This window comes from Lissotriton vulgaris, chromosome 3_1 (genome assembly GCF_964263255.1).
Source record: "Lissotriton vulgaris chromosome 3_1, aLisVul1.2, whole genome shotgun sequence".
NCBI classification, from domain to species: domain Eukaryota; kingdom Metazoa; phylum Chordata; class Amphibia; order Caudata; family Salamandridae; genus Lissotriton; species Lissotriton vulgaris.
Window position 1 is genome coordinate 986,130,199 of NC_141689.1, and position 17,025 is coordinate 986,147,223.

The 17,025-nt window shown below is 44.7% G+C and overlaps 1 protein-coding gene across 1 annotated transcript in view; it reads left to right on the top strand.

Moving 5' to 3' along the window:
* Nucleotides 1-17,025, top strand: part of GLDC (glycine decarboxylase) — a 232,154-nt gene that overhangs the window by 78,590 nt on the left and 136,539 nt on the right. The window contains exon 3 of the mRNA XM_086961354.1: nt 13,962-14,097. Within this exon, the coding sequence (XP_086817480.1) occupies nt 13,962-14,097 (136 nt within the window). The remainder of the gene's footprint in view (nt 1-13,961; nt 14,098-17,025) is intronic.

A 17,025-nucleotide genomic window follows, 5' to 3' on the forward strand; every position in this document is an offset into this window, starting at 1 on the left:
GCATTGGGGCACCTGTGACTATAGCTTATTGGCGATAGTACTTGACAGGAGAGGAAAGCCATGGCATACTGGAGGAGGCAACCAGGATAAAACACTGGCCCTGACATACTAGAGGTGATTTTGACGTTCGATTTATGGATGGAATTATTGCAAACTTTTGACACTGGTGTATTGTAGATACATCTTGGCGTAATGGGACACCCATGGCATAACACTAGCCTGCTTGATAAAATGCTGGCCCTAGCACAATGGAGGTAATCTTTGACATATGGGGGCACCCACAGAAGATTCAGAAAACTAGAAAACAATAGGGTCTTCTCCTCAGGAGCATCAGGTTGTATTGCCTTGGTACACCATAAAAGAACTTGAATATGTCCTTTCAGAGCTGGTGGTTTTATTAACAGAATTACCATAAAAGAACTTGAATATGTCCTTTCAGAGCTGGTGGTTTTATTAACAGAATTATGTGAAAATTGTGCTTTTAAATACACTATTTGATCCCATGTAACTCCATGTTCTTAGACGAAGAGCCCCAGTTTGGTTTGCAACAATACAGGGCAAGTAGTACTGTCCACCTGTTTCAAAGATCATGTCCGCGCCCTGATGTAGGTGTTTCTAAAATGGAAGTGTGTTCTATTAATCATGCAGTTATGGTACTTTAGCTATGTCCATTATTGTGATGTCTTTAGGGGTAAAATACTGCAACACCACTTCATGGGGATATTCAAGGTCAAATGATATGACTTACTGTGATGTGTTTAAGGTGTTATGTAACTTACGCTACCCCTGACATTTTGGTGAATCGACCTCGATGGGTGCCTGTCCTATGGAGTCACGTGCTGGGGACCTGGAGGGTGCGTGCGCCGTTAGTCATGGTGTGTTGTGTAAGATCGCACACCACCCTAATGATCTGGTACTTGAATGTTTCTAGGGCTGCTTCCGGTGGGTGTTTGGGTTGTTTGCCACGCAGAGAAACGCCAGCCTTTGCTTGGTAACCACGGACTGAAGCCTGAATGGCTGTGCAAATGCAAATTGGCTGCGTCCAGGCCTTCTCTGGACATCACTTTGTATTTTTTTGGAATAGAATGTACATCAAAAGTCCATTCATTCGTCAACTCTTTGCTAGGGACTTTAATTTGCATCCACCGTGTGTCCTATCGCGGTTTTGTGCTGCTTAATAAGTGACTAAAGATAACCGGTCTGATTGCAGTATTTCCGCTGGATTCCAGTGTATTAACTAAGGCACAGTGCTGCTCCAGCGTTAAGTTTGTTTTCTGGTGTTCCTGCTGGCCTCCCCTCTGGTCATGTTGTTGACAATTTCCCGATGAGATCCTTTATAAACATAGGCACAAAGAAGCCGCGGGGCGAGGGGTTAACGCGGGGGCCGTGCGGTGCTGTCAAGCTGCGCGCTCTGCCCGGACTCTCGGCTATTCTGTTTTTAAGAGGCTTATGCAGTCAGGGCGAAGGAATGTGCTTTCAGGGCTATGAATCGGTAAAAAGAAAAGCTATTGTGTAACGAGGACATTTAAAAGCTCTCTGTGCCAGGATAATGCGCCCCCCTCCTCCTCCCGGTTGACCCCGCACCAGCCAGAGATTAGTAAGCAAGAGAATAGGATGTTTTTTTTTTGTAATGAGGGTTGTGATAAGGGGGAGAGTGCTGAGTGCTGCTGGGAATGTGACCGCACTCGTTTGCGCTTACATGTTTTCATATGAGCGGTAATCAGGGGTGATCACCTACCAAGAAGGAACATCCTGGACAGTTACTGTAGAGACAAAGAGTCCAAATCGGGGAAAAATGCAATTTTTACGAGCACATCTGAGGAGGTCCCACAATTCTAAAATAAATGGCCGAGGGAAGTGCTGTGCAGGTCAAAATGCGTTTCTTTGGTGTATGTAAAGCAAAGGTGTATTGAGCAAACGCTCACATATAGTTGAACTTAAAGACGAAAAACTAGCGAAAGTATACACTTTGTTATGACCTTGTTGACACCGTGGATGCGCTCCAACATTCGACCGCTGACATCGGGGAGAGTTGTCACAATCACCCCCCCCCCCCCCCTTCCCCACCCCTACCCCCTGATTCGACAGTTGTAGTAGCAGCGCTCTGCTGCTGAATATAGACTTTCAGTTCATAGGCAGCGGAACTAGTCGGTTTTACATCTTCTTTCCGAAGGTGCCATGTCTATCCGAGCTGTCAGACTTGTGAAGTTCTTTGTTCCCGAGAGACCAGAGTACCAGAGAGTTTAGATGTTAAGTGGTCAGTGTGAGAGCAATGGTTAGCATTGTGTAAGTATTGTGGTGAAAGTGCAATTTTTGTGCGCGTGTTGAGTGCTAGAGCGTGTGTGCTGGAAGGCAATGGTGCGGCAATACTGTGGGTGTCGGTGCTCCAATGTTGTGAAAGTGTTGAAGCCCGAGAAGGCTTTTGCTGTAAGCACTGGTGGCAAGAGACGGCATTGGTTGTGGGGGCAGGGACAATGAAACATGGTTGGCTCTCACCCAGATTCTGTCACCACCTCTGTGTAAGTGTTGTGTGTTGCAGGGATAGGACAACAGACTGCAACATGAGCATTAGACAGAGGGACATCTTTGGCAGCTGTTGCTCTTTGGAAGTGATTTTGTATCAATTTCCACCCCGAAACGAACTGTGTGAGCAGGTTGCACTTAACGAAGGGTTTTCGGGAATGAGAGGAAGGAGTGTAGGCAGGGGGACTTCCCCTCCACCACCTAGAGACCTACAACAAAATTGGAAAAAACGGGGCCAAATACGGTTTCATTTTTCAGAGCCCTTTTCCTAAAAAGCCAGAGTTTCTGAAAGAGCGCTTTGGGAAGTGTCACAGTATTTTATGCTGTGCTAAGTAAATCAGACCTACTACAAGGCCCACACACCCCAAGCAAATTTTTAGAAAATTGTTCTAAAATAGTCTTAAATCGATTTAGAGAAGAATCCAAGGAATCACCCAAAACATATTTTTTTGAATGACCTGCTTCGGTCTCCGCCACTATGTGACAGACTTGTTCTTCAATGCTAGGGAGGCTGTCGGGTAGACATGCGCTTTACAAATCCATAGCATAGCAATTTTTCAGCATGTTCCTTAAAAATTTCTCACCGGCTATAAAAGACAGGCTTGTTAGAAAACTCCATTTCATGGGTGTAGTATAAAATCCTGTCTGATACTGAGCTATTCTTAGCTCCTCAGATTAACTGCATGGTGAAAACACAACTGTTCAGCTATCGAACAGTTCCCCAGCACAAAGGCTTGGTGTCATAAAAATACCTTGTCTTTCAATAATTTATTTTACCCAAAGGTGCACGCTTGGATGCCAAACATCAGTTTGTAATTTTTGTCAAGTACTCGCGTGCTAATGCCGCCACCAATTTGCCTTTCATTCCTACATATCTCCATCTGCCTGTAACTGCCACAGTTATGTTCATAAAAGCATAATACTAGAGGTGAGCATTACCATGCCATGAATGCCCACAATACAACGACAATTGCTGTAGGAAATCGGGCTTTTGATTGGGCATGGGGGAGGGGGTGAAGACTCTTCTCAAGCAACAACCACCATTCTTGTCAGCATGAGCCACAAAAATAAATTAAATTAACCTGTGCTAAACCGTCTGGCAGCTTGGCATAAAAACAGTCCAGCTTAAATTTGCGATAGAGCGTGGCTTGGCTACATAAGGCGGATTGGGCCTCGTCTCGGCTCACCTTCGGACTAAGAAGGCATTGTGAAGATACATGCCTATGAAGGTTAAGTTCCGCAAGGCAACCAGTGGTATCCGAGGAGGAGGTGTCATTGGAGAGCCGCTGGATGAAGTTGTGGTGAAGATTTGTACATTCGGAATTGCACTTTTTTGGAGCAAATCAAATCTCCAGCTGAGGAGACGCTGCACGTGGTAATTGAGGGCTCCATAAGGCCGGATATCCCTTCCGAGGGGTCTGGGGGTGAGGAGATGGGAGAGTGATGGGGGTTTGAGGGGGATGGAGTGGATGGGGCAGGACCTATGTTCCCCTTAAGATGCGCTTCTGTGCGCCCGCACATACTGTGATATCTCCTGTGCAGAGTCATTTGATGCACACTTTTCAAAGGGCACTGGGTAATGGGAGAAGAGCTATTTGCGAGGTGTGAAGAGTGATAGAGCTGAAACAGTCTGCCGGGGAGACAAAAGGCATTGTCTCCTACTGTGAAGCACTTCTGAAACGGGGCCCATTTCCTTCCCATGGAGCACATGCTACTGGATTTTCCACTTTAGAAGGTATTTCACTGGACTGGGCAAAATAATGGCTGGTTCACCTCCAGAACCTAGTCTCCCACAAGGCATTACTGAAAAGTAATGCGTACTAATTAGCTTTGCCTTTGAAACTCAATCGAATCAAGTGCATACCTGAGTACTTGATGGAGCAGACTGTGTCCTGTGTGTAATCTAAATTTTGGTCTAGGAATTTTTTCACAATAAACCTCGGAGCGATCTATACTGTAATCTGAGTGCTCTACAAAATGTGTTGCCCCATCCTTTCCCTTTTCAAAACTCCTTGTGCTGACACATTATTTACTCTAGGTATGTGGTACATTCCTGTTTGTTTCATACGTTTGAATTAAGTGTACATTCTCTAGGGGAATTAACTATTTCAGAATGTTGAGTTTCTTTAAGTAGCATATTACTCTTGCATTGTACATGCTTTGTACTAAGTCGCTTCCATGTGTTCTAAACTGGCCACGATTGAGCAGTCCTGAGCAGAAGCTGAAGACCGTGCGAGTTTCTCACAGGGCCTATCGGTGTGACATGATAGTGTTCAAAATACGTGGTCCTCCAATCCTTGCAAAAGGCAGAATATAATGATGGACCCTTCTTAAATTCAGCACCTGAACGATTTTCTCCCCGTGATATTCGTTGACCCTTATATTAATTAGGGGGATTGTGTGCACACTGGATGGCACCCATCATCACTATGCCTAATCCCTGAGGGATTTTAATGCAGAAAAAACTACCGCTAAGGTGTCCCACACAACAAGAGGTGACAGAAAGATCAGTGCAGATGAATTGTAAGCACAGTAAGGAATTAATTTTCAAAGAGATGTTGTTGATCTTCTTTAAATCTTTATTTTCAGTTATCAATGAAACAGAAACAGCCGACGCGTTTCGTCCCAAGCTGGGACTTCTTCAGGGCTTAGGATTTAAGGTTCGTCGCTTATGCGGGGGGGTATGGGAGGAACCGGGATGCAAGGAACGCCTTCCCGGAAAGTGTAGTCCTCTTAGGAATTTGAATTGACCAGAGCTGGACTGTAAGCCTGCAGGTGCGCAATGAATGCAGCGCTTGTAGGGAATACCGGGTGGTAAAACCGGTCTTAACCCTTTAGTGTTAGTCTCAAAGTCGTTTGCTGAGTAGATGAGGAAATAAGTAGTGGACTGTATGTCCTAATCGTCCAAAAACAGCACCCGCGGCGACGTCGTGTTCTCGAACACGACGTCGCCGCGGGTGCTGTTTTTGGGACGAGGGACGTGGATGGGAGCCGGCCGTTTTAGCAGGAGCGGCCTGCTGGATTATACAGTGCCCACTCCCTCCTCCCTTGGACGATTAGGACATACAGTCCACTACTTATTTCCTCATTTACTCAGCAAACGACTTCGAGACTAACACTAAAGGGTTAAGACCGGTTTTACCACCCGGTATTCCCTACAAGCGCTGCATTCATTGCGCACCTGCAGGCTTACAGTCCAGCTCTGGTCAATTCAAATTCCTAAGAGGACTACACTTTCCGGGAAGGCGTTCCTTGCATCCCGGTTCCTCCCATACCCCCCCGCATAAGCGACGAACCTTAAATCCTAAGCCCTGAAGAAGTCCCAGCTTGGGACGAAACGCGTCGGCTGTTTCTGTTTCATTGATAACTGAAAATAAAGATTTAAAGAAGATCAACAACATCTCTTTGAAAATTAATTCCTTACTGTGCTTACAATTCATCTGCACTGATCTTTCTGTCACCTCTTGTTGTGTGGTGCACATTAGCAGTAGTTTTTTTTGTCCTCCAATCCTTGGCCTCTTTGCAGAGCACACAGAGCAATAGTCATGTATTTTAGTCACACTTGTGATTCTGTGCGAATGTTTGTCTAAAGGAAGTTCACAGTTGTCAAAATATTGACAAGGCGAAGGCAAAGAAAATACTTTGCTTACAGGTGGGTGGATGTGTTGTGTATTGGGGGCTGAATTGAAGAAGATACAAGAAAGTGCATTCAATAGAGTGAAAAAAATGTGATGAAAAGGACAAATGAGTTGTTAGATATGCAGATTTGGCAATAAAGGGCGTAAATGTCTAACGGTGAACACAGCATGTGTGATTGAGTCACAGACTATCGCTACCCCTGTCACAGGCCACGGTAAAATGTAATCAAAGTCTCACAATTTTCAGACAAACATTTTCAATATTAATTGTTTACAGCAAAACATTGTTGCTCCTAACGTACCTTGAACAGCTAACAACCAATGTCAAAGCCAAATAGTCCTGGCTGGATTTAGGTGTATGTCAGTTATGTTCTATGAATGGAAGCAATAGCAGAATGCACAGAGGAACCAAAACAAGGTCAAGAAGCGCACTATGAAATTCCGACATTTAGATTACATGTTTAAGTCACTTCCTTAATTATACAAGCCACACCCCTTTTTAAAGACCCTGACTTTTTAAATCCCACTCAAACACTGCATCCATTGCTTCACCAGTGTTATTCTCCAGGGCTGCATGTTTCCCCTACGCCTCATGCTCTTCTCTGATGCGGTCTGCTGCCCCTTCTCTGCTTGCTCTGTTCTGTTACACTCTCCCTTTACTCCCCACTTCTCCCTCTTGTGTGTTCTGTGCTGTTGGGTTCCAGTGCTCTGTTCTTGCTCTTCCCAATGCTCTGTTGCCCTCTTCTCTATGGCTTCATCCAGTGGACTGGCCGCCTACTCCTCTTCACCCTCTTTTCTAGCTCTTTCTTTTATACCCTCCTCTTTATGCGCTCTTCCAGTACTGGTCACAACCCGCGCTGCTTCACAATCTCCTCCACCGCCTCTTCCTCTTCACACTCTTCTTCAAAGGTCTCCTTTAGTGCTGTTTTCCAGTGGTCTTCTCTTCCCCCTCCTCATCATGCTCTCCTCCAGTGCTTACCACTGTCTGCTCATATGCTCTTCACCAGAGGTGTCTTTTGGTGCTCTTACGGTTGCTCTCCTCCAGTGTTCCTTGCTGCTCATCCTCTCTGGCTCTCCTTTAGTACCCCCATTGCCTGTTTCTGACGGTGTTCTACTCCAGTGCTCTCCTCTGGCACCTCCTCATTTTGCTCTCCTCCTGTGCTCTAACCCCTTCTCTGTGCTCTCCTTCCAAGGGCTGTAACTTTCATGCATAAGCATATTCGGTAAACCGTCCAGGAGACTGGGTGTTCTTTCACAGGGTTGTAGCCAATGAGTACCAGTCCAGTATTTTAAATCTCATATTTTTAGCAGCCTGATTATAAATTCTCCCATTGCTGGCAAAACATGACCGCAGAGGAGTACGTTCAAAAAGTGATTGGCAAAGAACACATGATCTAAACCTGTGGGGATGGAGGCTGGGATTATAATCCATTTCTCCTGGTTAGTTTTCACCCTGTCCACTAGACCATCTATGTGGGGGAGTTCTGATGTACTGGTGAAGACACTACCCTTCTTAGAAAAATGCCACTATGTTGGGGTCCATGTCCACATTTTGTGTAATGTTTATTACTAGCAAGTTTAGGTAATAGGAAAGCTGGAATTTAGATGTTGAGTTTACCATTTCCACCACTAAGATTTAGCCACTGGACCACGTCTAGCAGTGATGCCAGCCCAAACCAGTGAATTGTCCACCTTGAGTAGGGCCCTGTCATTGTTTTTTTTTTATAGCATTCACTACATAAATCGGACCCTGTTTCGAAGCAATCTTAAAGTTTGCAGAACGAAAGGAAACTAAAAGCATAAATAGATCATGACAGCTGGGTGTTTTTAGGTCTCACGCCTAGCGTTGCAGTGCGCAGTACTGCTCGCGCAGCGCGAGACTTCTTGTACAGGGTTCTGAAAGCTGACCACACGCTCGTGCTTTTAGTTTTGCTTTCCCCAGCTGCCATTGGCTTTAGCGTCTTTTTTAAAAAAGGCACGCAATTGGGCAAAGGTGGGCGGGTGTCCCGTCTTTTTGCTTCGCCCAGTCCAATCTGTGTACATTACGTGCATCAGCGCGGCACAGATGACAGGCTCTCTCGCCCGCTCCTTTGTGGTTCGCGTGCACCACTGGTTTTGATTTCCGCGTCCGCTGGCTCTTCGCCTGTGTGGTTGTGTATACGTGCTGCCGTTTAGGCTTTTTACATCTCAATCAAGACAAACGCCTAAGCAAGTTCTAGGCGGTTGGTAGGTTCTTGATCCTTGGGGGTAGTACGCTTTCACTCCACGTGTTCTATGGAGAGAAACTTTTTCTTTCCGAATTCCACTGCTCTGAATAAAGTCTGTAAATTGAATTGTCTTCCCAGAGTTCCATTGTTGGAAATAAAGGCGGTAAACTGAATTTTCTTTCTAAGAAATCACTGTTCTGAATGAAGACAGTAATTTGGGATTTTCCAGCATATCCCGTGCAAAAAACCTTACCAAACTCTCGGAGCGCTGAATTGTAGCTGCGTTATAATAGCATGGCCATCTCCTCTGTGCAACATACTCTGCAGGAGAGAGAGTTTTGCCACGGTCCCTGGGAAGCTATATTGTGCTAGTAAACAGGAAGTGGTGCAGGGGCTCTGAGTGTTGATGCTGCCGAAGAGGAATGAGCAGATACAATGCTGCTGCTGGTGTCCAGGGACCAGGTTCTGCTGAGGAAGAGTGGATCTGTAACAGTTAGCAGGGCAGATGCCAGGTCAACGTCCATCCGAGAGGAGATGGTGGTAGCTTATCCAGTTAATCCATTTATATCAATATATATTTTTATTGTAGTTTTACATAGCACAAACTTTACCCGAAGGTGTTGTAGTGCTTTAGATGAGCACCAACCAGTTACATCACAAGAGGAAACATACTATGGACTCCCACTAAATCATTACTGGATTCTGAGCCCCAGCACATGTCATTATTGTAAGCTCAGGACCTCTGTCCTAGGCAATTTCTATGACTTGAACCTCAAAACAATATACAACAAGCATTTTTTTTAAATCATAAGTCCCAGCCAGTTGACGTTAAGCGTCCAGTTTGTTCTTCCCATTTTCTCTGAGCCCCCTTCCTCTGTGCCACCTCCCCACCCTCTCATTGCCTCGCTCTGTACCCTGCACCCCCACAGGGACACAGCTTTTCATTCAGATGCACGGTTTGAACCTGGCCTCTTCAGTTCCACCCCCCTTGTGCTCCAATGTTTCAGAATGAGGAATACGTTCCCTCCGAGGAATTGCTAAGTTATTAAACAGTATCTACGTCCCGTGCCCCACTGTCCATCTCTGCCCCATCTCCTCCTGCCCCCGGTTTCCTGCCTAGGCCCTTCACTCTCTCAGCCTTATCTTCTTCCCTCCCACACTTGCCTCCCTCCTCCTGGACCTCTTTCTCATGGTCACCCCTCTTACCCCGCTGACCTTTCTTTTCGTCATCTACTGCTGCTTTCCGCTCAGACTACTGCACTACCTACTTCTCCCTGCCTTTTTCCCATCCTTCTCAGTTACCCTCCACTTCTTGACTCCCTCCCACCCCACTCTTCTCTCTCTAACTCCCATCGCACTTGCTTTTGGCCATCTGTCTTCTGAGCTTCTCGTGCGCCCCCCTTCTAGGAGCCCACCTGTCTCTCCTTAATTATCCTCCCCTCATCCAACGTTGCCTTTAATTGTTTTCTAGGTTTATTCTCTGCCCTCTCCAGCCCGCCGCAATCTCCATTGGTACCTTCCTGTTGTGTGACCTCTTCTGTGCCTCTCCCAGACCCCTACCTTGGCCCGTCCTTCCCTTAGTCAATCCCTTTCCTGTGTCTACAACTTTACTTCTTCCATGCCATTCTTACCTCTCCCTTACTATCATTCTGCCCATAGCACTTTCTTCTCATCTCTTTGAATTCGACTTCACTCTCCCTTCTCCCTTCACAAGCATTTGCAATGCAATGCAATACGTCTCGCCTCTACTCGAGTTTAAGCTATTGGCATTGTAAATGACAATGCCTTTCTATATTTTAAAAACCAAATCCTAAATATAAGGCATTCTCATTTAAAATGCCAAAAGCTCAAACTCAAGTAAATGTGAGACCTATTGCCTTGCAAATGCTTGTTTCTTTGGGCTCGGACCCGGAAGTAGCAATGAGGCAGTATCATGGTGTATACTGTTGTTCCATTGGTGTCCCGGGAACAGGCCACTGTTTTATTACAAGAGATCAAGGAAAGAGGGGTGAAAAGCTCTGGCATCACTTAGGAAGGAATGATTGAAACTTTAGCATTTGTACCAACTCATTTAATCAACACTTACAGGATGGATGAAAGTCTGATAGGGCAATGGGAATCCAATCAGACGCACCAATTGTAGCAGTTGATAGCTCACATAATCTTGAATTTTGAATTGTCACTTGCCCTTTGTGCACTGTAGCCTTGGTGCAGTGTGCAGAGGCCCTTCATTGACGCACAGATATTTAAAAAAATTAAGCGCAACATTGGTCAAGACTCACTCAAGGCAGAGGCCAGGTGCAGGATTCAAGGTCTCTGAAGCTTGTCTGTAGCTCACACAGGAGGCCAGCTAACTAGACTTTGCAGTCACTATGGTTGTCCTTTGATCAAGCAGCAAGGCATACCTCAAGCGGCAGGTCAGCCCTCTAAGGGGATAAGGTGGCTTCAAACATCATGGCAGTCCACTGGTAGAAGCAGGTTATCCCTCTGAGGTGCAAAGCACAAGCAGCGGGGCAGTCTTCTGGAGTTCAACGCAGTCCTTCTGGCGGGTCCCCACAGGTCCTGGAGTGTACTGAAGAGTTGGTCTGAGGGCCAAATATTTCTACTTGGTGCCAACTGTCGTAGTGGGTGAAAGTTCTTGGCTACCCCCACCTGGTTCTGGAAATGGTATTCCTTGCCCGGCTTCAAGTTATCTAGAGTGAAAAAATATTTGTGTAAGTTACTTTGTAAGTGTGCTGAAGGCAGACCTTTCAAATGTGAGTGGGGCAGGGACTAGCTCCACCCCACCTATCCTGACAGGATGGCTCATCCTGCCATCACTAGTCCCCCTTTGTCCCACTGTCTGGGAAGAATGCACAAAGCCCACTGCTAACTGTTCAGTCATGTGACCCAGGAAACAGGCACCAAATAGTCAGGACAAAAAGTCATATTTCTAAAAGGGGCATTTTTGGAGTTGTGACTTAAGCTTCCAACTTTCCCTTGAAAGAGGATTTTATATTGCAATTCTTTTGATACCAAGCATGACATTTTTAAACTTTCCAGTCAAAGGTGAGCACTTAATAAATGTAATATGGTAACCCAATGTTACCCTATGGAAGAGGTATGCCTCACAGTAGTGAAAAAACGATTTTTGAGCTTTTCACTACTTGGATATGTAAACCTTAAAACACATGCTCTATTTTTTAAATACACTGCGCCCTGTCCTAGGGGATTTTTGGGTCCTAACTTGGGGAATACTTGTATTAAAAAAGGAGGTTTAGACAGGGCAAAAGACTTATTTTTCAAGTTTGAATTGGCAATTTAAAGTGTCACACAGGCTGCATTGGCAGGCCTGAGACCTGTTTTAAAGGGCACTTGAGTGGGTGGCATAAGTGCTGCAGGCCCACTAGTAGAATTTAATTTACAGGCCCTGGGTATAAGTAGTACAACTTTACTAGGGGCTAGTAAGCCAATGTTACCACGGTTTAAGGACAGGGCACACGCACTTTATCACTGATTAGCAATGGTAAAGTGCAAAGAGTCCTAATACCAACAAAAATGAAATTCAGAAAACAGGAGGGTAAACAGCAGAAGGTTTGGGAATGAACCTGCAGAGATGACAAAGTCCAACAATTGGAAAATTTAAGACTACCTCAGTAGAAAGGCAATTCTGCAGGACGCTGTCTAACACATTTACTAGATAGGAAACTTACCTGTACTTTAAATGTAGGCCTGTTCTGGAATGGAGAGACTTCAATATATGATGGGGTCTCTGCAAGGCAGCAGGGCTGGGGCAGAGTAAATGGAGATATTTCAGAACCTGATGTTGCCTTGAAAAGTTAACATGATTGTGTGATTCGGAGCATGTTTGTTCTATTGTTGGTTTGTTTGTGGCCCGTTCTAGTGTCAAAGCACTGAGGGAGTAATGGACTTGAAAAGGAGGGACTGGCAGAGGATGGGATGTGACACCATGTTGTGGGCAGGAAAAGGTGTAGGTAGTCAGAATTAAGTAATCTGCTTGATAGGATAGAAGAGGGCAGAACTAATTTGCTTGGAATAAGGGGACAGGAGGGAACAGAAGATGAGGTGATATAATACTATATTACAGTGCATTGTCTAGGCGATAATACTGGTCAATGTAATCCCCTGGCGAGGCAGAAGACTGCCCTTCAACCCCGTCAGCAGTTTTTTATCAGACCTGGCATGTTATCGGTCCCTTTTAGATGCACCCACCTGTGTTCCTACAGCTGAAGAGGAAATTGGAGGGCGTGCAGTAAGGCTGCTTTAACATAGATGTTTAGGTTTCTGCCGGTTTGGAACAGCAGTCTCACATAGGGTACAGTTGGCTTGGCCCTTATACACGCCTAGTCTGTGGCTGAAACTGGGCTTTCGGCATTCAAGAAAGTCCCGAAGTTGCTGGCTGGACCTGGAGAGGCCTCCGTGCACTTAGCCCAGCAAGAGCTGGATCTCCTGGTTGGAATGCATGCAGGATGAAGAATGCTGAATCCCACCCCATTTTGCTCCAGGATTTCTTGTGCAATGGCAAGAAGATGAATTTGCAGTATAGCTCTAATGATAAGTTAGATGCTGGAACATCAGCTGGAGTTTTTGTTGTTGTTGCAATCACATCAGAATACAATGCAGAAACCATTCTTGACATGAGGAGCCGAACACGCAAACACGTCCTGCCAAAGTACGGACATACCAGATATTCCCCTTTTGCAGTTTTCCTACCTCATGTTTATAAAATCTTGTTGATCGCATTGTGTGGTTAACTTGGCCTCGGTCTCAGCCTCTTTCATACCATATTTCCACACCTTGCCAACCCCCTTCAGGTTGGGTAGTTCCATGTAGGCTTTTCTAGGATACAGTACATGTTGCTCTTTCAGCTATTGGAGAAATGCTTGTGCGAAGTCTCAGCAAATGCCTGGAGTAGTTAAACCTGATGATAGATGTTCTATTTTTCAAAAAGTTAGGTTGGTGGTAATTGTAGGAAGTTGTATACTGAGAAAGTATTCTTTGTGCCAAGATCTCAAACAGTCTTGTTAATCAAATGCCACCGCCTCAGCCCCCACCAAGACAACAACCACTACATCGTCTCCCCACTGACCTGAAAGTCTGTGTAAATGATTTCTCCGGGCCACATAAAAGGATGGAGTCTGCCTCTCGCCAGATGGTGGACATTTTCAATATTGCTTGTGTTGGCCTGTTACGTTTCCAAATGACAATTGGTGAAGTTATTTTTACTCAATTAAGAGTCCACATGCTGGTCATGCACAGACCTTTATTACCCCTTTCCCTCCCCCAATAAACAAAATTGTAAACTTGGATATATTTTTTTACTAAAACCCAAAACCTAATGGTGTGATAAAAGCAAAGTATTCTTTTCTGGAGCGGAAGCAACGAGACACTTTCTCCTCATTGATGAGTTACTACTTGTATATATGTCCTCTAAGTTTGGTTATTATGGAGGATATCTTATGTTCAATTTATCTTACGTTATCCAGATGAGGGACAGTGTAACTGACAATTTACAGATCTAATCCACAAAATTATGTGGTATTAGACTTTGAATACTGCTTTTTTTTACGCATTTTATTTTGTACATTTTTAGGTGAAAATGAAATTCTCCACACGCTTCACGAGATTGCAAGTAAGAATAAGATCTGGCGGTCCTACATTGGCATGGGCTACTACAACTGCTCGGTCCCACCGGTGATACTGCGGAATTTATTGGAGAATGCAGGATGGTAATTACAATTCCATATATAAATTTATAAAATGACCACGATGTGCGAACTTGTACTTCCGATAGGCGAAGAGGCATGGTTTGGAGTCTGCCCTGTGACCCTGAACAATTGTAATGTATTTGACAATTCAGGGTCTTAGTGTACCACATTTCAGCTGAGAATAGCACTGGGGGGGTTAACGATATTCTTAAACACCGTCAACGAGTAGCATTTTTGTGTTGGCAAAATCCACGTCTTCAGCTAAATCTGCTGGATTTACTCTTTGTTGTGTGAAATATTTAAAGGCCCTGGGAATTTCCTAGTGCGGCGCGGTGTTACGAATAATTGTCTGCGACTGTAGCAAGATGGTAACATTTTCTGGCCTACACACTTCATTCCAGACAAACACAACAATATCCCGGATTGCTTCGAAGGTCATTTATATTTCTTCAAGGGTTACAAACTGCCTCAAGGCCGATCGCAGTTGCACTAGTCTAGCCACGTTGTTAAAAGTGGAATTATAGTGGTGTGATTGTGCCTCCCCCCTCTGTGGTAAGAGAAGAGACCTTTTTAGGGGCAGATTCACATAACCTTTCTAAAGAGTGAGGGATTCTGGTTTCTGTTGGTAGGAAGCTGTACTCGTGCGTCTTAAGCTGATCTCCTTTGGTGATTGCCAACAAGCAGTCAGAGTTGCTTCTCCTCTGTTCTTTCTCCTGTAGTTCTCCGATGGGCGGACAGTTAGTATGTATAAATGTGCTACAATTTTGCAATGTAATCTAAAATTGTCTGTTGAGAAACCAGTTCTCCTGCACCCAGCTGACGTTGTTTTCGAGGTTTTTCCCTTAGCATTCCCACCCTCAGAGGAAATATATTGTTTCTAGTGTATATTTTTAAATGTTTGGAAGTTAATCGCCATATAAATTGTTTCGAAACATCCAACACTTAAGTGTGTGGCGTTTTTATTCATCCTGCACAGTGCTCCTTTCTACTGCTCAGAATCTTCCAACCCCCCCTCCCGTAACACTAAACGCGGCAAATCAAGCACAAGTGCACATTTACTTAGTTTCTAAACTCCATTGGGCAGGCGTTTCTGCAGATCCTGATTTTGGGTGAATCAAGGGTCTGCGCAATTGGCACACATATATACTTTATAGTTTTCCTTGCTCATCTATGTGTAAACTTGCTGATACGGCTATAATTGAAATATTAATTTTCAGGTAGTGTATGTGGAGGGTCAGCTATGCTATATTTGTTGAGTTTCATCACCACTTATGACCAATTTCTTTGAAGCTGCTTGATGACCCTTCAGCCCACAGCCTTATGGGCTGAAGAGCAAAGATGTCTGCTGTGGCCAACAAGCTGGACTTCCCTCAGATCCTGCGCTGAGCACCTAAAGAGAGGCTAAGAAACGGTAGTTCATGCACGCGTGTGTTTAAGATAGATCCCACTACAAATATTTCCTATTATTGCAAAGATCTACACAGCTTTACAGCACAGCATCTTGAAGGCGCAGCTCTACAGATCTAGACACTGGGAAAACACATGTGTGACGGGGATAGCACACATGCACTAAAGTGCAGTGCACCAGCAAGCTGCGCTGGTGTCTAAAATTGTGGTCCACAGAACTGCAGCAGAGCACTGTAGGACAGCGTTTCAAAGTCCGTGGCACAACTTACATTGCGCTAGTTGTGGTGGTCAGCACAGGACCAGTCCGGCAGTCGATGAATTTTCTGATAAGTTCCCAGGCTGGTTGGTTTGGGGTTTCTCACAAATAGGATGTTGACTAAAGTTCAGGATTTAGGCGTATTTTAGGCTTTACTTTAATTCTTTAATAGGTAAAAGGTGCCAACAAGGGAATTTATTTGCAGTAAACGTATGTAAATGTAGAATTGCTTCAAGGATTAGTCTATCTGGAACAAACCCTAATGTGTCATGAGACCACTTCAACCAATGAACTTAAGCACAGAGAACACTGAGATCCTAAATCTTTGAAGGTACACATTTGTTTATATTAAGCAATAATTAAAAAGGAGTACTAACACATGAATTTAATCAGCAAAAGATCAACAAAAGAAGTGAAATCAAATTATCCTAGCAGTTCATAACCAACAACTATTCAAACAAGATATATAGCACGAGAAATCTCCTAATGAAAATGTATGTCGCAATAGATTAACAGTTTCTCTGGAATAGAAGGTGGAGTTGACGTTTCGGTCTTGGGGCTTCAGTCCTTCAGACCATCTTCAGGACAATGGTGTTTGCTAGAAAAAGATTCTTGTATGAATAATAGAATGCAGCTAAAATCCACGAGACAAATAAACGGCCCCAAGCGTCAATATAAACACTGACGTCTATGATGCGTGCATATGTTTAAAGTCAACTGAAGCATTCGTATTGGGCAGGAGAGCATGCCCTGATTTCCGGACTTACGCTGGTCGTCACGCTACGCCATTTACTTTCTCTAAAGAAATTCAAGATACAGAACGCTCTCCTGCCCAATACGAATGCTTCAGTTGACTTTAAACATATGCACGCATCATAGACGTCAGTGTTAATATTGACGCTTGGGACTGTTTAGCTTTAGGCAGTTGGTCTTCATCCAGTGAGTGATTTCCGTCATTAGGCATTGAACTTGATGCGTGTAATGAGTTTCTTATCCACGAGGCAGCAGGCGAGTTGTCTGTCGTTGCCGTAGAAGAGGACTTGGATTTCATGAGTGCGTATGATGCTGGCTAGAGGGATCATATATGTGTTGAAGAGTCGAGCTCAGGGTGTATGAAGCCAGGCTGACTGACTGGGTCCTTCCAGTCAGGAAAGAGCAGATTGGAGTGCATGTCCTTGGACTCTGATGTGTAGTCTTTGGATGAAGATGAGGTGGGAGGCTGTTGAATGATGTGTAGAAGTACAAGAGGATGAAAGCAGCCATGTCTCCTATGTCCAGAGTCATGT